Source organism: Lepisosteus oculatus, chromosome 6 (genome assembly GCF_040954835.1).
Source record: "Lepisosteus oculatus isolate fLepOcu1 chromosome 6, fLepOcu1.hap2, whole genome shotgun sequence".
Classification (NCBI taxonomy): Eukaryota; Metazoa; Chordata; class Actinopteri; order Semionotiformes; family Lepisosteidae; genus Lepisosteus; species Lepisosteus oculatus.
The window spans coordinates 35239088-35263548 of NC_090701.1; the positions used below are offsets into that span (position 1 = coordinate 35239088).

General features: G+C 39.2%; 1 protein-coding gene across 1 annotated transcript; it reads left to right on the top strand.

Annotated features, from left to right (window-relative positions):
• Positions 1-3190: 3190 nt before the first annotated feature.
• Positions 3191-22812, top strand: csrnp1b (cysteine-serine-rich nuclear protein 1b). Its single transcript, XM_006634198.3, has 5 exons — positions 3191-3379; positions 14122-14330; positions 17699-17958; positions 18428-18724; positions 19321-22812. Exons 2-5 carry the CDS (start codon positions 14147-14149, stop codon positions 20362-20364), a joined length of 1785 nt encoding a protein of 594 aa, XP_006634261.2. The 5' UTR covers positions 3191-3379; positions 14122-14146; the 3' UTR covers positions 20365-22812.
• The last annotated feature ends 1649 nt before the right edge of the window (positions 22813-24461 follow it).

The window sequence follows — 24461 nt, forward strand, 5'->3', positions numbered from 1 at the left end:
CAACAAACTGATAAACTAGACCAGAATGTTTACTGTTGTTCTAAATGTATATTTTAAAACTGATATCTCACTGTAGGTAGACTTTGTCTCGTAAAAGCTTTTAATTCTTAGGAAAGATTTAAATACTTAGCACGATATTTTCATGGAAAGCCAGTTCACAGTGAGAATTTTTCTGAATTTGTTTGAATATTTAAATATCTAATTACAAAGGAGACCATGTGTTTTTTTCCCTAGAAACTTAGGGGCTATCTAAGTCATGAATGAACATCCAGAAGTAGATATTACATTCACACCTAAGGGAATAAACACAATTTCTATATTTCTATGTCTGGAAACAATATGAAATTGAACATTTAATTCCAACATGACAATGCATTTTTAAATACAGTTTAAAATAACTTAGATTAATACTCTCACTGGGGGACTAATTAATGACAAAAACAATATCAAAAATTAAATTGCACATCTTGTTTCCATCTGTGGATAACAAATGGATTTAGTTCTTTTGTTTTAAAATTCACAAGCAGTGAAAAAAACCCAACATGAACAAATACAGCAGCAAATTAATAAACACTTTCAAAGTACACTGCCAACATTCAACATTTTTCTTCCTTTAAACAAATCACACACAAAAAAAAACCTGGGTCTGACAATATCTGTAGCTATCCAATTTCCACAATTTTCATTCTTTTTCCTTTTATTAGTGTGAGGTTTTGCTTGGTTGGAGAACACACATTTCCAATTCAGCATAAAACTATGAAAATCATTGGTATGGATTAGTAATATTATTACTAAAGCCCTGAAGATTGGTATTTAATATAAGAGATACAGATGCAGTGTTTGGAGTGTTATAACAGAAACAAGAAATAACTTGCAGAAAAGGCTTGATCAGGGCCCTTACCATACTTAATCATTTTCTAAAAAACAGACTGTCGACTGTCCAGTTGAGCAGGCGGCTATGGTGTTAAAAAGTGAACTCCCTGAATAACTAGCAAGCTCCTGCTAAAAGGGTCCATTTGCAAATCTGTATTAGCATATGCACATATCAGCTTGAAGCAATGCCTTCTAGCTTTGCTGAATGTGGCACCTGTATTTACATAGCCGGTACACTGGCCTTGCTCATTTCTTAGGAAAACAGAACAAGTTTGTTTCTCATTTCTGAAGATTCTTCCCTCTCTCAGAGGATAAAGCCAATGGATGAATTATGACAAACATATACTTCACTCAGAAGAAAATATGGTCAACACAGCAGAAAGCTGGCTGTTCCAGCTAATAAATCTGCTGCTTAAAAATTAAATATTATTCTTAGCTTTCAAGTCCTGTTCTCACAAGCTGCAACATCTTTCTTCTTTCGTAAAAAATTATGTGAGAATGCATGACCAAGCTGGAAAAGCAACTGGTGGTGCTCTTGTCTTGTAATGCAGTTTAAGCCCAAAAGCCTAGAGTTCAAACTTTAAAAATGTTTTTTCCATTTTGTAAAGAAAAACTATGCTTAACTCCTTTGCTGTATGTCTAACTAAAAGTTTTAGTCTTATATAATGCATCAATGATTGCTACACAGTTATTGAAAGTAATGAGAAAGAAAATGAGAACACAACTGTTTTTGTTTTTTGATTAATAAATATACCTCAGACTGATCTTGATAGGATTATTCAGTAAGTATCCACTGTAACCATCTCTGTAGTTACAAATTAATCTGGAGTACAGCTGTCCTACTCCACATTTTTAAGTCCTTCTGCTATGAAAAAGATTTGTGATATTTTGGCTTAGTTGATATGATTGTAAATGTATCTGTGCATCTGGACAGTATGTGGAACATACAGCTACATTACATGATACTTGAACAATCACTTATTATAAAGCATACTTCATATGCAGAAGTTATGTGTCTTTGATTTAATCTTACATATGTATGAAATGTATTACATGCACTTGCCAGTAATACAATTGCAATTTGGTGTTTATTTTTAAGATAAACTAGCTTTAATAATAATAAAAAGAAGAAGAACAAAAAGAAGAAAGTTTTGGCAGGAATATTGTTGTGTAAAAAATGGCAGTAAACATAGGGTAGACAGGTCAATAACGCAGCTTTGGTAGTATATTTGGTTGGTTTGGTTTATATTTTTTGGTTGAAATATCTGTAGCTGCCCAGCGTAACAGCTGACTTACATCTTTCAAAGTGCATTCTCAATTACAGAGCTGCACCCTGATCCCACTGCACTATTAGTCTTTCAGCAGAAAGAGCAAGAATGAAGTGCCAAGAACTTAGAGGAAGGATGTTAAAACTGTGGTGGGTGGGAAATGAGGCACAGAGGAGACAGGCTGGCTGAACATCACCTCTCTTACAGGGTGGAGGCCGCTGACAACAGCTAATCCTCCCCAGTTTAGTTAATAGGAACTTTTGTTTCACAAACTGAGCACCAGATAGACTTACAATAAGTCATGTGACAACGAGACAGAGAGTGCTGAAAGTGCAATCAAGAAAAGCAGAGGTTTACAATTTAAAAGTACACAAGGTATATGTGAAGAAAAGAGTACTTTAATGTTCAAGCATTTAGATAATGCTGTAAAAAGAAGCCAAGCTTTTCTAAACCAGATCAGAAAGTAAGGTAATTTTAGAAGAACCACGTTTAGACTGGATTTACTAAAAAAAAAAAATGAGATTTTGGTTTGTGATATTAGTATGTTAGGTGGACATATGAAGTGATTTGCTAGTGAGAGATCTTCTGTAATCAGAAATGAGTAAAGCATAGGCCATAAGGAATTTTGATGCAACAGATTATGTAATAACACAGCTAGTTTACATAAAATGTATCAACTTGTGTTGATAATTGTGAATTAATATCTTCATTAATTCCCTAATGTACTGTAAAAATATTTCACATAATATTTTAAAAGGTAGCATTGCTTTAGCAGAACCAAGTTTCTCTGTTTTAAAAAGGTGCGAATTCATTGGCCAGCTGTGATGTTTATTTTATTCTGCCTTTATAGTTCTCGATTTTTTTTTTTTGCATTACTTTCTTTTTACCCATTCAGCCAGTGTTTACATGTCCCCAGGGCAAGGTAGGGGAGATAATGAAACCAGAGCCAGTGATCGTAAGACAGGAAACCGTGTGGGCAGTCTGTCTCTCCGTGTCACAGCCTGCGTCAGACACACAGGAGGGAGTTTTCCACTGACGAAAAAGGCTGTGCTGCCGAGAAGGTTGGATCAGACAAGGGGGAGCTTCAGCTGGTGTAGTTCTCGTTCAGACCGAGTCAAACAAAAAACCCAGCAGTCTAGACTATGCAAGGATAAGCGCGATTCTGTGGATTAATATACATTATTTCATTTACGGAATTTTCTTTTTCTACTGATGGTGAACTGGTAGACAATCTCTTGGTAAGTAACTGTGTAAGTGTGCCAGTTATTTTAAAAATGGACATGAAATTTATGTTTAAAGACCGTGAGACTGGACACCAGCCAAATAGTTTGAATGTTCTCTGTCGTATGTAACTCGGACCTAAAAAGCGGTTGAGGTAATTATTTTTTTCTGGAGAGAAGTTTGGATTTGAGGAAAGGCAGGGATTGGAGACTGAGGTGCAGGTCGGCTTTACTTTAAAAAATCCGAAGTGCAGTTTAAAAATATTTTTGGGATAGATGCTAGCAACAAATGTTTTACATTGTTGTATCACTCTACGCTTAGACCTAAACGTTATCTTATTAGAAATATATAAGATTCAATTTCTATAGTAGTGATTTCTTGTTGTAATTATTAGATTTTAGTTACACTATGAATGCCATCGGTAGTCACTTAAAAATGAATGAAACTTGCCAATACGCTTCTAATTATCATTACTGAAAAAGGTCAATGCGAAAAATGATTAATTTAAAATCCTGTAGAGTATTGTCTAAAGCTACATGCCCGCAGGTACTGAAGCTAAGAAAGAGTTTTCTGTGTAATTAATTAGCCACGAGTGCTCTTAACAGACTGCTTATGCACATCACACAATAAATCGTGAGGCGTTTTGGTACTCTAATTTGAGGTGTTATGCACGGTGACAGTCGACAGTGTTGATTTATACTACGCTGATTAGCCAGTCTCTGTATATACAGTATTCAAAATTGATTCCTCTTGTTCACGGTGAGTCCCAGTTGCTTGTTACACGAGCGACTCCTTAAGGAACTACAGCTGATCGAGGTCACGCGGTGTTGAAGAGAATACTCTGTTGTAATTGTAATTAGCAGTAATCGCTAAGGGTGAGGGGGTCAGACTTTGCCTACAACTATCATCACGTTGAATACACCGTGTTTAGAATAGCAGTACATATTTTTTTTATGCAAGCAAAACCATGGTTGTTTCGTATTTAATCTTCATAATGTTTTTATCCTTAAACGCTGAAACAGATCTCTTATAATAACTATTCTAGACATGCATGCAACTATATATGGAATATTATCACCTAGAATGCTGCAGCCAAGATAAGTGGTAGCAAAAATGTTTTTGATCTACTGAACAAGTATTTTAAGCAAATGAGTTAATTTAAAGAAGTGCTTAAACCCTCTAGCCTATCTTTAATAAATGAAGTACTCAGAAAAACGTACAATGTCTTGGAAGAGCCGTGCAATCGTTAAGAGGAGTATTCAAAAGAAGTTAATTAAACTGCTGGGGTCTTAAAGCTGCAGAACATAACGATCTCTGCTTTCTAAGTAAGGGGCTTCCTGCTGAGTAATCACTGCCCAGAGACTGAGGAGATGGGGACCACAGTCCCTCCCAGGGTATAGACCCCAGAAGTACAGGGAAGCTTTCTCTCTCTGGAATGTCAGCAGAGTGACTTCCCAGCATTGTTTTGGCAACTGTGGAAACGAAACTTGTGTTTTCTTTTCTGTTGTCGACTCCCCTCCTTGCATACCACACACTCGACAAGTGTCAAAGGTCAGACAATAATTTTGGTTCTTTTATTAGTTTGCAATGAATTGTGTAAGCATGGGCTAAAATGTTTTGGCTGGGGTAAGAAACAAAACAAAACTTTGTAGAGCTCCTCATTTCTTTCATTACATTTTTTCTTTTTATTATTTTGTTGACTTAACATTCCACACAGCTGTATCCTAATAGCTTTTACTGTAGAGAATGGTGTTCTTGCAAAAGCAGTCTGATCAACTACATTTACCATATTAATATGAAGTGATGAGATTCATCAACACTGTCCAGCCTTGTCACCTTAATCTCTGTGGAAAAATGTAAAGCCTATATTACCTATAAACTATATGCCTTATAGGCAGTATAGTTCAAGCCACAAGGCAATTGAATGATCAGACTTCTTTGTAAAGAGTGCAACAATAATTAGAAGATGACTTGGAACACCTGGTAAGTCTCAGCAGTCTGTACAGTCAAGTGCAGGTGCCAGCTTAGTGAGGTAGGAAGGAGTACTTCATACTGTACCAACAGTGGAAAATTCTCAGTGTAAGCTAGTAGCTCTTGTAATGAAGAGGAGCCTAGATTAGATTGATTTGTCCATTACCTTGTAACATTTCCTGTACACTACACGCTCCGCCTCTTTTATTCATAAGGTTTTGTCTGAATCATTGTCAGTTTGTGTTTAGCCATCAACAAAGCCTCCTCTTCTGTGCAGGCAGGCACATAGGAATGTTTTGAAATTCACAAGCCTTTCACGAGTCTGAACTATGAGAGGCTGAATTATTTGCCTGGACAGAGAAAGGAGACTTCACTCAGCACAATGAGTTTTATCCTCCCCTGTTTCCAGTTTTCTTCAATTTTAAAACGCTTATCCTCCCCAAAACCCTGTCTTGCTAGGTTCCCGTTTCTCTTTGGACATTGAGACGGTTATCTTAAGACACAAGGCTGAAATGTTGTAAAGGGAGTTTTCTTAAGATGTTTTGTGTATTGGAGTGCATGTTTTGTAAGGGCAGGAAGCTGCTATATTTTGTTACACACTTACCAATCAAGGCCCTTTGACTTTTCAAAGCCCTGGGAATGAGCGTTGTAAATCACCCATGTTTAGCTCTGTGCCTGGTGGGGTGGCATTCGTTACTTTGTTGAAAGAATGGCGTTTCTTTTGTGCTGCTAGAGGCCTACTCCTTCTGAAAAGTTCTAGTGCTGAGGTCCCATCTGCTTTGTGACCCTCCAACATGCCTTAGAGCTTGTCAGAGCAGCGTAGAAATGGTGACCCCTGTGCCTCAGGCAGATTTTCACTCTTCATATTCCACCTCTTTCCTCTGTCCCCCCCCCCAGTCCTGCTTGAAGACGGACTGGCCTTCTTTTGAAACACAAAATGTGCGTGTGTAAAGGACAGTTAGGCCCTGACGTTCCTCAAAAAGAGTCGCATCGTTACTTGAGCTGTCAGCTTACACCTGAATAAACATCTTTAACTTGAATATTCATTTCATTTTTAATGAATCTGACCTTGTAAAAATGGCAGTGGGATTTGTTCTTCATAGATTTGGATTGTACTTGGCTTCAGGGCTTTTTGGAAGTTTAACACTTAGTTTCTCATGAAACACTCAAAAAGGGTAATTCCTAGTTTCCGTTTCATTTATGAAACATGAGGTGAAAATAGACATTTAGCATGTTTTTCTTCTGCAGTAATGCATGGCCTTAACAACATAAAATTGGTTGTACATAAATATAATTAGAAATACAATGAATAGCAATGCAAGCCTGGTTTCTTTGACAAGGGAAATGAGAAGTATATGGGGTGGCAGAGCTCTGTAGGTAGTTGCATATAATAACAGGTTTAACTAGTGGTGGCCTAAATGGTGTTTGGACTAATTTATCATTCCTCTGTATCATCCAAAGAGTCAAGCAAGGTGTACTTTAGCTTTTTTTATATGTGAATATTCTTTATGTTTTGTAGTTTAACTCACAGAAGAGAATGGATAACTTTTTATTATGGAAAAAAAAACAATATTTTTTCTCAGTTTTTCAGTAACAGTTAGTACAAAGGAAGAAAGAGAGAAGAGCACATCTGGGTTAAATATTTGTCATGATATCTCCAGGACAGTGGGAGTTGTGGTGCCAGAGTGGAATTCCTGCGGGTTTGATCCATCACATTATTTGTTTGTTTTGAAAGTTTTTTTTCCCCACTTTGGAATGAATGAGCAAAGGAGATGGAGCCAAGGAACAGAATGTCTCCTTGGCGAAATGTACAGTGGAAGAATTACGTTTCGTAGAAACAAAAAAAAAATAAAGCATAGAACTGGTAGGTCCTATTGAGACACCACAAGGTGGCACTATTTTCAAATTTCTTTTTGTTCCTCCACATACTTAAACCAAAAATAAATTGTCTCCTAATTAGTGGGAGATGTTTTCTGTTCTTGCATCTTTAACATATACAGTAGGTTCGAATCTCTCGTTTTAGCTGTGGTAGACTACTCTATAGTGGTCCTACGGCTAACAAATGTTCAATGTGCTCCGATATTCTATCTGTTAAACCCAGATTAGTAAGGCAATTATATTTTAGAGAAATAATTAAAATGATACTTTTAATGAAAAGTTCGATGGGCCCATGTAAGACATACGTTTAGAACAAGACAGAATTAATTTTTTATTACGTGTTTTCTTCCAAGGCTGTTCCCTGAGTAATATTCCTGAGAGTTGCGAGTTTTCTCCCTCGGTTCGGTAAAAATAAAGCAGAAGAGAAAATGCACAAACATTGTGATTTGATTGTGCCATCAGTCAAAAACAGAATATGGAACAATTAGAATGGGTGGTAGTTAAAGTGCAGCAATCACACAGTCCCGCACTGTGTTTACCTTGCAAATCCATTCCGGCAGTTCATACTAGTTTGCATGACATGAGGGCTCGTTATCAGAGCAAGCTGCCGGCTGAACAATTCAAAGGACAAAGTCATCTGCATGCAGTGGGTTTACCCTTTTGACTGCTGTCTTCATGAGGGCAGACTGAAGCAGTAGTGACAGGATGCCGTGTCTGGAAAGGAATACTTCGGCGTCATCTTGATTAGATCTCTTGTCGCCACGGATCGATTCAGTCCAAGGTTTCTCGAGCTCTGTTCAGAAGGTGAAGCTCTGGCGGTGCGAATGAAATGCTTTTCGATCCAGGGAAGTGAAGTACCAGGCATTAAAAAAAAAAGTTTCATGCTCTGTGCGAGTAAACATTTTACAGGAAATTTAAGTAGTATGAGATGCCTTTGTTTTGCAGCTTCATGTTTCAGGTTACTGAATAAACATTTAATCTCTTTGGTCTTTTATTGCACTGTAAAATTATCGGTTTTCTCCAGTAATCCAGATCCTTTGTTAGTCTTTCCTGTAAGAGAGGAACTGGTCTGAGGGCTCAAATCATTTGGCTCACCATGAGAAGTTTTCAGTGCAAGAACAGAGGCTGAGACCCTCCGAGCCCCGTTTCATTTTGTTTTTCTGGTGCTTTCAGCTAATTGATGATAAAACGTGAAATTTGAAATTCAAAATTGTTAATGGTCAACTCTGAATTTATTCATAGGCACACTGTGTTGAGTCTCTTTGTCCCGTCTTCTGGGTACTGTATTAGTTGATCTTTTTTTCCACTGACGTCTTTATAATCTAATGGTTGTAGTGATTTACTGCTTTGAAAAGCCGTTCACTGCTGGAGCTGGAATACCTGGCTGAGTTCGTGTTTATCTTACTTCATGGCTGTGGTTTTCACACACATTTAAATTGCTGCCGGCTGCCTCATACAGTTCTAGTGATACAGTATGTTACATATTCAATAAGTGTTCCGTGGGCAGTTTAGTTGGTGGATTCCCTTCTTTCCATTTAAAATTCTGTGAAAGTAAAAGAACAGCATGGGGAACTTTATCAAATAAATTACATTCACAACCGGCATTACATCTGATATTCTAATGCTTTACAAGATGATTTCCAAATCCCCTTTACCTTAAAGCTGGTGGTCTGATACAATACATAATGTATAAAACAACTCTCATCCAGTCCCTTGCAATCAGAATCCATGCAAGGAAGTGCAAGTGATTATTTGAGGGTGAGAATATCTGCAGGGTAGATGAGCTGATGGGAGAGGTGCCAAGCTTGCTATCTCTCAACTTGTTAAGGATTATGTTAAGAATCAGAAAAACTGGCACTACTCTGCTATAGTTCTTCTCCCTGGCTCTTATGTCAGTGCTACACAGCGAAAAAAAATGTTTTTTCTAATTTTAGATGAGCTGTTCCCATGTGTTCAGATACTGCTTTATTTGATTAATACTATTCTCTGCTATTTCTGTAATGTGAATGATTTTATACAGCTTGTTTTGTCTGATAGTTGATGAAACACTGGCCTAGTTTCAAAATTATGGACAATTTGTTCCTCTGCATTCATCCTTTAATAGAAATATTTAGTGTAATTGGTTCATTACATCTCTGACTACTGTACTGTTTTTTTTTTAATAAATAGGCCTATTAGCTGTCTGGATGTGGCATGATATGAATGTTTCTATGTGTTCTTGATTAGAAATGAGTCCCTTCAAAGTTTCTGCTGATAAGAATTGACAGCTTGGAAAACTGATTGTTTAAACCTCACTGTAAAGTATTTAGAAAACTTTAAATCACAACAAGGTTGAATATTGTTATGTTTGAAATTTGATGTATGCTAAAAATTATTTGAAAGAACATTCATTAAGGAACATTTGAAAGTTAATAAAACCAATAATACATTTGAAACACTTTTATTAACACTTGAAAGTTATACTACTACTAAAGTACCAATAATGGTGTCAGATTATCTTAGTAAATATAATTGCTTAAAGGCAAAATGGTATGTGTTAGTGCTTTTCCTTTTCCCATAAAGTGCTTACACTTTTACCCTGATCCATGAGCACAAACTTTTGCTTGTTGGATTCCCTACCCTTATTCTATGTAGCAAAGTTAGTTTCATTTTAATATGGCGAACATTTCAGCTTTGACTAATTGTCAAGCAGTTCTCCCTCATGTATGTCAACTGAAACCCAGTCAACATTTTATGAAGTGAAAGGGCTGCAGAGGCCCACCTTAAGAAGGTGCAGCTAAGGTCACACCAGGGCCAATTTAACTGGTGTGTACTTCGCTGTTACGTGCCAAACAATTTTCTCAGATACTGTGACGTCTGCTCAGTCCTTGTTTTGCTGCAAGTTGTAGGCGGAAAATTCCTCCAGAATACTTCTCGTTCGCAAGGGGCACGAAACGAATGTCACATTTGCCAAGTGGAATGGCATTTGTGCTTTTTAGAAAGAGGAATGTCTCGTTGAAATGCGTTCCCAGAGCCTCAGTTCATCTAATCTGAGGCAAAGCTGAATGCATGCACCGCTGTTACCCCTTCAGGTTTTCGCTGTCTGACAACTTGAAAAATGTCATTCTGTACTTGCATCGTGTTGCGTAGGAATATTTTAGGATTGTGTTTTAAATTGTATTCCATGTTTTTCCTCTGTGCTGTTTCCCTCAAGGGATTATCTGTAAATTGATATGCTGAAGGAGGAGTGGCAGATACTTTTCGGTATCTCGTATCTTGTGGGTATTACATTCCTCTGGAATTTTGCTGTTGAATTCTAATTTGGGGGGCTTTTTTAAAAACTACAATATAAGCCACTTACCTGCCTGCTTGTCCAGAAAAATAAGCTGTGAAAAGAAATCTAATACTGGTTTGTCCGTGTTATTATATTTCATTTATATATTGTTATAATACATGATCAAGTTAGTGTAGTCTGCTCCATCACAATGTGTCTGTCTTTGCATCACTTCCATAGCCTTTTAGTTTTAGCAGATTATTTCATCAGGGTATCATGGCTCATGATGAGCTAATTCAGCTCAATCGCCCAATACACTCCTACTGAAGCTGTTGGGTTGGCTGTTTGGCTGAAGATCACTGTGCTTGAGCACTCCTACACTACTTTGTCAAACAAGCTGCAGCTGACGTTAGATCATGCGCCCATAGTCTGGAATCTTTAGGCTGTAATGTCGTGCAGTAAAAAAAAAAAAGTGGTCAGTCATGCTCTGAGTCATGCTGAATCACCCAGCTCGCCCTACATCAGCGGTGATGCGAAATGCTGATGTTTCACCGAACTTGGAATTATGAGTAACACTTTTTCTTGAAACATAACAGTGTAGCAATAGCTATTTACCATGACAACACACCCAGGATTCGTTTAATAAAAGCGTTTTTTTTTAGATAGAGGTGTGTTATGGTGCAGTTTTGCAATCTATCAAAATAACGGTCTGCTATGCTCAGAAGTTTTCAACGTATTTCTGCTTCACAGATATGTTTGCATTTGTGGATTTAACCAAACAGGACCAGTATATGTTTTGCAGTGTGTGCAGTAGCTGGAGCATGTCATTCATTCTCCTTCAGGTAAAAAAAACAAAACAGCAGTGCACAGGCCTTGCCATCTTATGTGTTTGATGAGTATTGGAGTATCTTTTGTCAATTATGGATTTTACTAAATGCTTCTGTTTATCCGAGCATGTGTTTTCCCCCCACTAAGTTTTGTTGTATAGACTTTAGGTGTGATGTGTTTCTTTTTACAGATGTTTTGGTTTTATTTTTAGTCAAGACCTTTAGAGGTTGTGACCCCCACCAACCCACAGAGCAGTTCACAGTAGATGACAGGAAGTGAGGATATGACATTTAACTGTGTTTAACAAACTGTAATATATATTCAGAGCAAGATGAGGAAGTATTCATTTTTGAAAAGGCATGGTTTTCACTGTAGGGGAGCAAAGTGGTGCAGTGTTTGGAGACCCAGAGTCCTTGGTTCAGTTCCTGGGGTGCTGTCTGCCTGGAGTTTGTATGTTTACCCTGTGTTCACGTGGGTTTCCTCTGGGTGCTCTGGTTTCCTTCCACATTCCAGAGACTTAATGGTGGGTTAATTGGCTTCTGAGAAAATTTGCCCTGGTAGGAGTGTGTCTATTTTTGGATCTGACCTGTGATGGACTGGCATCCCATCCAGCGTGTACCCTGCCTTGGGCCTGTTGCTTTCAGGGAGAAGCTCAGGCTCCCCCACAACCCTGGACTGGATGAAGAGGTTAGAAAGTGAATAGATGGATACTTTTTATTGGCATTTCGTGCATCCACACCTGATTAAATGTCTGATTCTCAGTGCTACATGTGGTGTGGGACAGAGTCACACAGAGTTCAGGAGGAAGTTTATGAATCCACTCAAGTCCCTCCCGTAGCCTGAGCTGTGGGCTGGGGAAATGAACTCCTAATTGACAGCCCTCCCTCCAGACAGTGCTGTTGAAGTCGATGTCTGTGCATTTGATCCTTCATTTAATAACAGGCGCAGACTGCTGTTCCCTCCAGAGTCCGGCCTGTAATTGACGCCAGCAGCCCGCTCATCGTGGAAGTGGTCTTCTTTGTTAATTAATGAGCGGGACTGGCTACAGCTGATTAGGAAGCTGCAAAACGGCTAACAATCGTAAGTTCCAGAGATAGAGCCACTTGATGAGAGAATGCCAACACTGCAGTTAAGGAGATTAATCAACATGATTAATGTTACTATCTCTTAAAAAGGGTTTGGAGCACCAGATTCTATTTTTTTGAAGGGGGAGGAGTGCGCTTTTAGCATTTTTCCGATTGCTCAATTAGGATGATCATTTAAACATGTTTTACAAAAAAGATTGATGAAGACAAGAATTCGGTCCACTGATGGTTATAATGAGATCTTAAAGCCTTTGTTCATTCATCTTTTCTTTTTGCTTGCGTGCTTTTTTGCACTATTCTTGCAATGTAGAACCCGTGTGCATATGTATGCCTGTTTCTTTCAAATTCTAATATTAAAATAAGTGGTGTGAAAGTAAATTATTTAATGTATATAAGAGGATAAGTGAGGTGAAACCCTTGGTCAGTGGGCCGTGCTTGGGCACCCAAGCACACATCCCATGGGGAAATTGTTAAGGTTTCAGACATCCTGACTGACAGCTTTAATCCATACAAATAACAAGGTGACAGGCTATTTGAGTGAAGTCTTGACCGTGTAAGTGTTTTGTCAGTGTAAATGAAATACCTTTAGGGTTTTAGGAAGAGACTATAATTTTCCCACCTGTGTGTGAAAGCAGTCCTCTCAATCCCTTCACTGATCAGAAACACCGTGAAAGATTAGGCAGTTTCATCCATTCAACATACAGATTATTACCAGCCACGTGAGAAGAAACTATTTCATTTTTATTCCTCTTGATTTTTAAGTTTTTTTAAATTAAAAAATATATATATATAATTGGTGACTTTAGAAAATATAATTGTGGAATTTTCACACCTCATCTCATCCCTCTGACCGCACCCAGGAGAGTCTGGAACAGTAGACTGATTCCTCTGACCTGCCCCTCTTTCAAGCCACTTGCCTTTAGAGCACTAATACCAGCCTGGTACCAGCCATAAATGGAGGAGAGATACCTCTTTCGCATAGTACCTGGGAGGCAGAAGGAGAAGTCTATCTCTAAGAGCCACGAGAGCCCTGGAAGACCTCCCCAGCCTTGGCAGCACTAAGCCTATTCTGCACCGCTTGGGCGATCCTGATCACAGTCAGCTTGTGACATGACCCAGGCTCGAACCCGTGATCAAAGAGCTCTGATCAAAGATACTCAGGCGAGCATATTTACTGGTTGAGCCACTCAGGAAGCCTCTTTAAAAATGTATAAACTAAATTTTATATCCCCTCTAGACAAACCTTGTCTTTCTTTAGCTTATTTAGGCAGAACAAATGCATGCAGGATTCTGTAGACGGCAGAAAAAAAAATCATTTTCCTTTAGCTTCAGTAAGAGAGCATTAATCTTATCAAGATTTTCTTGTAACTGCCTTCTGCCAAAGACTTGAGATGGATTGTGAAAGCAGAGGGCTAAATATGTCATTGTCTGGTACAGTTTTGCCTACTGCCACTGTATATCAATGTGTTTACACAGTTACATTTGTTAAAAGGGCAAAAATCTGAACAATCAGTTTACTGTTGGTAGTTCCTTATCAGTTCAAGATGTTTCCAGTAAGTGCAGTTTTTTTTTGTTAGCATGCATGGCCTGTGAGAAGTGAAGCAGATGGTCGTTTTCATTTGCATTGATGTTAAAGAGAAATCCCCACTGCCCTGTAAAAAAAAAAGTACATTTCAGTCAACCTGTGGTTAGGCTCACTGATGACATTTTTGTAATTATCTTTTGTTTCTTGCTTGTCCGGCAGGTTGTCTGCACGCCACAAATAAACCATGAGTGGGGTACTGAAGAGAAAGTTCGATGAGGTTGATGAGGACCCTTGCTACTCCTCTTCATCGCCTTCCTCCCTCTGCTCTTCAGCCTCTTCAGGGTGGGATTCAGATGGGGAGAGTTACTACTCAGACACCCTGGATTCAAGGCCTAGCAATCCTAGCTCTCCAGAAACGTCTTATCCTGGTAAGCCTTTTTCACACTTCCTTTAGTCCTTCAGAACCTGCAAAGCTTTGCCTACGGAATAAAGCAAAGTGAGTTCAGTTTGCCCCGTTCCTTATATAATTTTGACATATGCCTATCCATTTCTCTATTCCAGTGCCTAACTGGTAAGTGTAAGCAGCACCTAACTATTGCTTTAAAGCTTCTTCTGTAAAAAAAAAACCCTACCAGTTATTATTTTATGCCCACTGGATTTGTAGACGTTCCAGCCCTGTGTTGGTCACTTTGTGGGTCACAGCTATGATCTCACAGGATAGAGAATGAGGAAGGGTAGACAGACTCCTCCAAGAATCATCTGACTCTGCTCCTCTTTTAACCATTCACAGGAAACACTTCTCCATGCTGGAGCTTCAGCACGATTAAAACTGAACAGTGTTACCAAATATGAGCTACAGTGAAGCAAATGGAACGTTTAAGCACTAAGCAAAAGCTGTTTACAGTTAAAGAATATGCTGTTCCATATATTAACACAATCCAAGTTTTATCCTAGAAAGGCAAAAACAAGCAAGATTATCTGGCATCTTTTAAAACTAAATGTATAATTACAAAAAGGCTCTTGCGCTGGTCCATCCTGTTCTAAGCACCAGAAAGGACCGGCAGTACAGGGACAAACAGTTGTAAGAAAGGCTCTAAAGATCTGAGGGCAGGCCTTCTAGTGACGTGAACTCCACGCTCTGGCAAAGAGAACAGAGTGTACTTCTGTGTGGCTACTTGGCGCACACCCAGTACAGGTGCTGCTGAGGAGGGAGTGTGTAAGCCTCCACTTGGCACAGCAAGCTGTGCTCATTTATTTTAGGAATAACTCTCTTTGGAGCTCTGATCAAAGAAGAGGAATGCAGAGCCATATGCAGGGTACATTGCATTCTTGTTGACATTTGACTGCATCAGAATGATTAGAGAAACCTCGTAGGTTTTAGTGTAAAAGGCTTTATTTTTAAAGAGAGAGAGGGAATAAAGCATTTCTGAGAGGTGTCCAACAGTTCTAAGATTGCCATGCTTGTTTAGCAGGCATGTCCGTAAATAAGGTGACTTTTAGGTTGGTAGCTTTCAACTGTGAGGAGCCATCTTTGAGGTTTTCAGTGATAACTGTTGAGGCAAACCTGAGACAGGAAAAGCAAGGCCCCTTGTTTATGCTCTGAACAAACAATCTTGTGGTTGATGTTTCCTCATTTCTTTCTCCTTGACCACTGGGCTTGCTGCTCCCATTGGCTTTTGTGCCCTCGTACTGTATTTTGAGGTTTTCTTTCTCAAATGCAAAAACTGTAAAGAGCTGTTTTCTGTGCTTTTGTGTTTTTTTTCTGTGAGTGAAATGGTACTTGGATTCTAAATTTATGTGAAAATGTTTGATGTATCTTGGATCATGATTTTGGATCGTATAGGTGGACAATAGGTCTCAGATGTGGCCAGCTCAGCAGAGATGGTGACCCAGCTATTGAAGTCATCTTGCTATCCTTATTGTATTTTGTGATCCTTGTGACTATTTTCTTTTTACTTTTAAAGGCATTATATAAAATAAAGTTGATCATTATTATTATCTTCCTGCTTCTGCATAGCCACAACATGGAATGAAGAAACTAAAGGGAAAACAGTAAAATAGTAAAGATAAGCATCAATGAGTAGACATTCTCAGGGTAGAAGTATATATTCCATGAAATCCCCAAGAGTTATATGGGGGGGGATTCCAATATTTTCCCTTCCTGAGGAAAATTGTGAAAGTTTTGATGTACTGTATATTGTTAGAATATTCAGAGAATGTTGCAGTTTGCTAAGCTCATTTTGCTCTTCCATATGGTTTTGAGATTAAAAAAAAAGATTCTTGAGAGAAAAGGTCTTGTCTTGCCATTTAGAATTAGGTTTTCAGTTTAACTGGTGACAAATGCATGACATTTCTGGTATTTTATGTTTTAAACAAATAAGAATGCAAAGTCTTTTCAGAAAGCCTCTTAGCAGATAAAATTTTAAGATCGAGGTAAGCAATATGATACTAAAGATCTGTCAATCAACATGCAGTTGTGTTTTTTAATCAGGCACACATCACACCAGTCTGTGGAATTTCAACAAACATTTATACAGTATCTATATCCTTCTAGGATACATTAGTTTGGTTATTTTCTGTTTTTTTTTTCCTTTTTCCTGTATGCTTTGTCCATTTTTGACAAGATGCCATACAATGTATAGATTACATTTTTTTGTAATCAAAGAACAAGAAGTTGTCATACTTAATGATATAGGTGGAGGTGAAAGCCACACCTTTGAGTTGCTATTTTGGTTGTTACTACAACATGCATGCTTTTATAGCTTGTTTCAGATAATCTCTGCTTCTCAGGTATAGGATGAGGGGTGTTAAAATACCCAGGCATTTGTTTTACATTTGTTGCAATATTATGATATTTTATTGTTCTGTTTGATATATGTTTTACATGAACATATAGCATTTGTAAATAGTTTTGTATGCAAGTGAAAAAGTGGAAAACTTTGTTTTATTGCTGTTTATCATGCAGGAGGAGTATGTAAGCTGCATGTTTTATTGAGATGAAATGCGCTGTTTATATAAATAGGCATGCCAATTGGCAATTGCAAACACGAGACAGGTTTCTAAGTGGTGTAGTGACATGGATGCCAACCAGTGATTTGTATATGAGGGAAACTAAGGAAAACAGGGCGTGATTAGATACAATCCTTTCTAAGGTTTTAGGGGACTTAGCAATGAGTGGAAATTTGTACAATGCACTTCATGTTTCATTGAAAAGAACTGCTAGTTGAAGTTGGCAGTGCGTGCTGTACTCCCTCTAGCGGTGATCTTGTGGAAGTGCCAAAGCAGCAGCTGTTTGGCTCCAAGGTTGGCTGTATTTACAGTCTCCTATCTGGAAATGTGAGTGTTGCTGAGCAGCTTTAGACTCCTTCCACTGAAACATTCCTATTGCTTTTGGAACATTGCCCAGTCAAACATTCCGCAGTTCAATAGTCATAATATAGCTCATTGGGAGTTCTTTTTAAAGAAGACTGCATCTGGTAATTGTTTTCCATTGAATGTATGATTTTGTTCACACACTAGAACACTTAACGATCCGTTTTTTTTCCCCTTAGGTAATTAATATCTCCTGTATGGAATGTCAGCATAGATTGATCTGATTGTAAATCCCCCAATTTGCAAACCTCAAGTATGTCTCATTCTCCGCAATAGGAGAATTTCAGCTGGTCCTTTAAAAATGTCGCCAAGAAAATAACCCGTGGTCATTGGCCCCGATTTGTGGTCTACTTTGTCTGTCCCCCTCCCTTCCTTTTGATGATTGCGTCGACTGATCTGTCGAACCCCCTCTTCTCTTTTGCAGTCACGTCCATACTGAAGAGAGCAAAGCGGGCACGGAAAAGCACCGTGCAGTTTGACCAGGTGACGGTGTTCTTCTTCCCGCGATGCCAGGGCTTCACCAGCGTGCCCAGCCGCGGGGGCTGCACCCTGGGCATGGTGAAGCAGCACAGCATGTGCCGGCGGTACACCCTGGCAGAGTTCGCTCTGGAGCAGCAGCAGCTCCGCCGGGAGAAACTCAAGAACCGCCTGAAGGAGGAGAAACTGGAAGCCTTGAAGCAGAAGGTGAGGCCACCCCTGCCGCCGTCAAGAGGGCACCTGCGCGCACAAATAGCCGGGGAAATAAAAAAACCAAGTCGTGTTTTTGGGGCATTGTTGGCGCAGCGCCTCTTCAAAACGCACTTCTCTGCTTGGAGAAGTCCCGACAGCTGCAGCTTTGAATGGCGCACAAGTAGTCGGTGCTTGAATGTGCACTGCAAATTCTCTAAGGCAAACCGCCTGAATAGAGCAATAACAAGCTGTTCTTTCTCCAAATTGTGCTTTCATAGCAGGAAAAAAACCCGCAGTTTTGTAATATGGATTTCAAGTAAACATCAATGAGAAAAACTGAGCATGCAGATTAGACAAATCCAAAAGAGCTCGAAATTATTTAGCAAGAAGAAATGACTCATTTGTACCCCTTTACAAAGTTTCTGAGGCTTTTTGCCCAATCTTTCCTACTAACGGAAAAGTTCCTTTGATAATCTTTCAACAGCTGACCAAGAATGGTACAAGGGAGTCCGAGGAGGCCAATCAACTCACCATAGATGACATACCTGAAGACGACATTGACATCAGCGGAGTGGATCTGGAGGACGGCTTCTTTCTCCACCCCTACCCGTCCAAGAGGCGGCACGTGATACTCAAGGCTGCCGGCGTGAAGAAGATCGACAAAGAGGAGAAGCGTGAGCTGCACTCCATCCGGCTCTCCCGAGAAGACTGTGGCTGTGACTGCCAGGGCTTTTGTGAGCCTGAGACCTGCAGCTGCAGCCTGGCTGGCATCAAGTGTCAGGTACGTGAGGGGCGTTCGAGGGCAGGGTATAGGTTTCTCCCAAACGTTTCCCCCAAAAAGTTCAAGCTATTTTAAAGCACTCCAGAAGAATCATTGGAAAAGCAGACGAGTGTCAGTATTTCCACATTCTTCCTCCCTTGCCGAGATTCTAACCCAGCCCCAGAATTTGGTGGCCCTGCTCCCATTCCTGCTTCGGCTCCAGGGGTGGAGTAGTGGCTCTGTGGCTAAAGATCTGAGCCTACTCCGTTGGGCTCCTGAGCAAGACCCTTAACCCCAGCTGCTCCAGGGGCGCTGTACAATGGCTGACCCTGTGCTCTGACCCCAAGCTTCTCCCTGTCTGTTTGTCTCATGGAGAGCAAGCTGGGGTATGCGAAAAAGACGCATTCCTAATACAAGAAATTACATATGACTAATAAAGTGATCTTATTAATCTCAACCGAAAGCTTGTTGTTTCTTTGTGAAGTCCCTTATGCAGAATTTGAAAGCTCTCACTCTTAAATTGTCTTTGAGGGGGGAACAACATAAGACATCATAGTTTCACATATTTTGTTTTTGTACCTTTTCTCATTTCTTTGAACGTTTCATTCCTCCTCTAGATGGACCACTCTTCCTTCCCCTGCGGCTGCACCAAAGATGGATGTGGCAACACGGAAGGCCGGATTGAGTTCAACTCCAGCAGGGTCCAGACTCATTACATCCACACCATCATGAAGCTGGAGTTAGAGAAGAGGCTAGAGGAGAACTCTGACGCCGAGGACCACACAGAAGGCTTCCCGCCTCGCCAGCAGCAGCCGCAAGCGGAAGACAATTTCATCTTCCCCTCCTCACAGGAGGACCGGACCGTTCCTGCCAGCCCCACCTTCCACTTCAGCACAGAGCTGGATCCCATTGGAGAGAACAGCTGCAGCAGCGACATGACCGACTCCTCCAGCTCCTCCAGCCAAAGTGAGGATTCTGAAGGACCTTGTGGAGGAAGCAGTCTGCAGTGTGACAAACCCCAGTCAGATGTGGATGACAATGGTCTGGCAAGAATCCTCAGCTTCAATGACTCTGATAATGAAGACTGTTGTAGCACCCATGACACTAACTGCAACCAACAGCAAGAAGGTGGCTTTGGGTGTGCCAGCACATCTGATCTGTTTAATGATAACGTTGTGGAAGGGTCTCTGTCTAAAGTGAGCAGTGAAGGCAGAAGTTGCAGCCACACTGACAACCACATCTCCAACATCTCAGAGTGTTTAGATGACAATGCTAACCAAGACACTACATTGTTTCAGAGCAGCAACTCAGTTCAACCTTTTCCTAGCAACTCTACACCTTCGATTGATCACACTTCAACGAGTTACATGGACCTCAGCCTGTCTTCAGACTCTGATTTAGAGTTCTTTGATGGCTTCCCAGACTATAGCCCGAGCCCTCTTTACAACTCTTTGAAAGATTACGAGAATCTGGACAATTTCTATCAGTTTCAGTTGCCCAGCTATCCCAGCTTCCCCCAAGCCAGTGACTCTGGCACCTGTTTTCTGGAGTCGCTGATTGGCCTGTCTGAATCCGTCCCAGAGCCCCCTCCTACATTCACAGACAATCAGCTTTTGGAAGAAGCCATTAAATCCTCTATGATGGAATCTGTGAAGGTTTGAAAAACAATCTTTGTAAAACGGACAATATAAACATAGAATGAGGACTGTACATATATATATTTTTTACAGTATCACTTTTAAGGCAAAACCATTTTGATTTTAAAGGAAGCTGTGATATTTTTTTCTTTATTGAGACTTATTGGCCTTTAAATGTTAATAATTAAAAATTCAGTCATTACAGTACAAGTCGGCAGCTAACATTCTTAAAAAGATCTTCGAAGTCAGTCTGACTCAAAACAGTCTGGTGGTCTTTTCTCTAACCCTTGGCTTCTGTCATCCTATCGTGAAGCTGGGAAAAATGTTTTTCCTCCTTGAATTGCACCATGTAGAGCTGCCACTTTGTTTCAGAACCTTTTGGGTCGTCATCAATTATTATACAAGTGTGCCTCAGGGACTTTAAGAACTCTTCAGAGAAATGTATTGTGACCATAGCTGTGATTAAATCTGAGTGTTTTTAAAGTGTAACCACATAATAAGGCAATGTTTCCATTGATTCAAACAAATCTGTGACCCTTCGACCCATCCCTGAATTTAAGCCATAACTGGAAGATGCTTGAATTCAGATGCACACCAGTATTCCACACATGGAGCCCACTGTCTTGTATGGGACACACATTTCTTTTGTAGTGTGTTGTGTTGGAAGTGATCCCCAGGCAGCACTGTGAAATATTTAGAACTGAGTGAACCGCTGCAGAAAGAAGTATTTCATTTTTTTCCTCCCTTTAGAGTTGTGTTGCTTGTTTGGCAATACTGCTTGTGTTGGGGCAACATTACAAACCGTTTACATACTACACTATTCTGAACATTTTATTTATTGTGAGCTACGATGTTACTTTTTTCCGGAAACTCAAGGTGAAATAAAAAAAAACTAATATAACTCTGTAATACCTGAAAAGTATTACATGTATAATTTCTAATTTATTTTCTTCATCCATATTTATTTTTCGAACATCGTACTAATAAAGTTTCAAGAAGCACTGTGGTTTTGATTGGAAGTGCAATTCTCCCTTTACTAGCGCTCTGCTGAGACTGAACTCTGTTTCCTCCACAAGTGTTTACCCATTAAACTAACAGGAGTTAAGCTTCTTGGGAGTGAATAATGTGCCGAAATGTGTGGCATATAGGAAATGCTAGGGTTATCGGATAGTTTTGAACCGAATCGGAGAATATTTAAGAACCTATTTTATTTTCTCTTTAAATAAGTCATTTCAACTTAAATTATTTTCATTGTTATTTCCTTATTTTTATTTATTTAATTAAGTGAGAAAGTTGGTCATTTGGTTCAGAGTGACCTAATGATGTGCCTGTTATGCAGAGGAACCATTTTTAATGGTCCATTCAAAACAGAGGGCCTTATTTACAAGCTGTTGGTCTGTGAACTGTGTGCTAATTTCAACTACCTTCTAATTGCAAAAAAATCGGGTCTGATGCATTTTTGCATAATATATGTATATCATAGATTCCAATTTTTGTAACTAAATTATGTATATTATGAAAATTCTAATCTGTACTGCGAAAAGAAATTATTTTAGAAGGAAAAGGAACCTTATATACTTTTGCAAATTTTGTAATATAATGAAGCCTACCTACGGGCCTGTATATGATGATGAAGGTTGTTGCTATCAAGCATTAATCCATGTTTGAAGTTCTTATGTTGATAGAAGGGATTCATAATCTTTATGAATAATGGCTCTAAATAATTCATTTTCATTTATAGGTATCAGTTAGAATTTCTAAATCATTTACCTTCAATAAAAAAAAAAACTTTCACTAGTTTGTTTCTTAATGATGTTCACCTTACCTGTTTCTTTCAGTTCTGAAAAAACACGTTTTCCAAATACTCTGTCATAATAGGCAGTATGTGCATTAAAATATTCCCTGCATTGAGAGCATTTGAAGTCACTACAGTTGATACTACATATCCTGTCGACAGTGAAACTGGTTTGAAATGCTGTTTATATATTCTAGGCATTATGTGTATGCAGGCCCCTTAAACATGATATTTATTTACACATTCCTAGGTTTCTCTGCATATAGCTTCTACACAAAAAGTGCAAAATGAACCATTGGAAGTATGTTTGCTTTGCCTTCATATGCTTTCTTTATAATTTATTTGATTTTTGTGCCAACATGAAGGCACTATATTTGTAAATTTCTTTTTAGTGTATAAAAAAAATTGCTTGTTATGAAGAAATACAATTCTGGGTATTTATTAATGTAATCTATTGTATGTATTGATCTGAGGCTTTGCTTTAAAATGTTCTTTTGCCTATTATGTTGTATATATTTTGATTTTTTTTTGCTTAAAAGGTACTGCAGAGCAAAGAATGCTGCTTTATTTTTTACATTTTCATGGCAAGAAATGTTCCGTTTAAAAAAATGTTCATTTCATCCAAGCAATATGACAATGTTTCTATCACTTTAAATAAATGTTAAAAGTTTGCTTAATGCCTGTGATTGTTTTGTTCAGTTAAGTGACAGTTTTTTGAAGAAGTCTCGGTCTTAGAAACAAGTAGAGTTTAATTCCATGCTGAAAAATTAATTAATAGTTTCTACTTCTCAGCATGGAACTAACTTCTGCTTTTTTCTTTGCAGTTCCTGATTTGAGTCTTCATTTTATGGTTGGATTACACCTAATTTTAACTGTGGACAAAGTTAAAAACTCCCAAAGGAGTTATTTTGGCAGTGAGCTTGTTAGTAAGTTTGTCACAGGATGATAGAAGTTTGTGCATTGCTGGTAAAACACTTTTAAAAAGAAGTGTGCCACATATTAGATGTTGGAAAAAGTGATAAATTCCTGGGAAGTTGGGACAAATAACTCATTTATGGTAAAGTTTAGGTTTTTGTAATGCTGTGAGAACATCATATTTGATTAAAAATTAGACAAAATTGGGTTTAAAAATATCTAGTTTAAATGTGGATTAACTAAAGAATATCTGGTATGATTTTAACTTCTGTTGAAAGATATTATAAATTTCTCTATCACTGGATTATTTGTAACTAATAACTCTCTTTATATTGAATGAAAAAATCTTAATCTTAGGGGGCAGGTGACAGAGGTCTCCTGACCCCAGAATGAAGCAGTGGACATCTCCCCCCTTGAGCTCAGATCAGGTGACCTCAGCTGCATTCTGGGGTTAGATTACTTTTGTAGAAACCCTGGTTCAGTTAACCTCTGCCACTTTCCAGGGACAAGGAATGTCATGTACTGGGGTCAGTGGATCACTCTTGTGTCCTGGGGCTGAAATGACCTGTGCTGCATCCTGGAGTCAGGTGACATGTGTTGGGCACTGGGGTCTCTTAAGTTCTGTGACCGCTGCCCTGTCCCTGAGTCAAGTGAACTCTCCCACACCTGGGGTCTGTTGCATACTGGGGTCAGGTAAACTCCGTTGTGCACTTGGTCTCATGCGTTTTGGAGTTAGGCTACATCTGCCGTATTTTGGGGTAAACCGCCTGGTCCTGGGGTCAGGTTACCCCTGCCACTTCCCCAGGGTCAAGTGACTTCTGTCATGTCTGTCAGGTGAAGTCTACGTTGTCTGGTTCAGTTAACTAGATCCTGTGAACAGTTGACCACTGTTGCGTCACACCATCACGTGACCTCCCTGACTTCACAGGCTCAACTAACCTCTTCCAGCTCCCAGTGTCAGGTGTTTTCTGGCACTTTCCAGGGGTCAGGTGACCCCTGCTCTGTCCTGACTACTGCGAGTTATAATGTAAAACTGTTCCATTGGTTAATGCTATAGGACAGCCAGAAACTGCACCACCACTCAAACGGGAAAATCCTGTATCTTCTAATTCACTTAAGCTTAGTGTTTTCAACTCCTGATAAAAGTCTTTGAGTTCATCAGGTCAGTAAGCCTGAACTCTGATCTTTCAATTCATTCTTTTCAGAATATATAATAGCTGACTCTGGGATCATTTCACGAGTTAGCTGTGACTTACATTCCCTAAGTGTTGGCACACAACAGGCTCAGAGTCACCACTTATAGGTTAGGATTTGTCAGCTATCTTTTCCCTGAAAGCCAAGCACCACTAGAACATCCTGGGTGCTTACAGGCTCAAGGTAACACTAGGGATGCATCTTTTTCACAATCTAT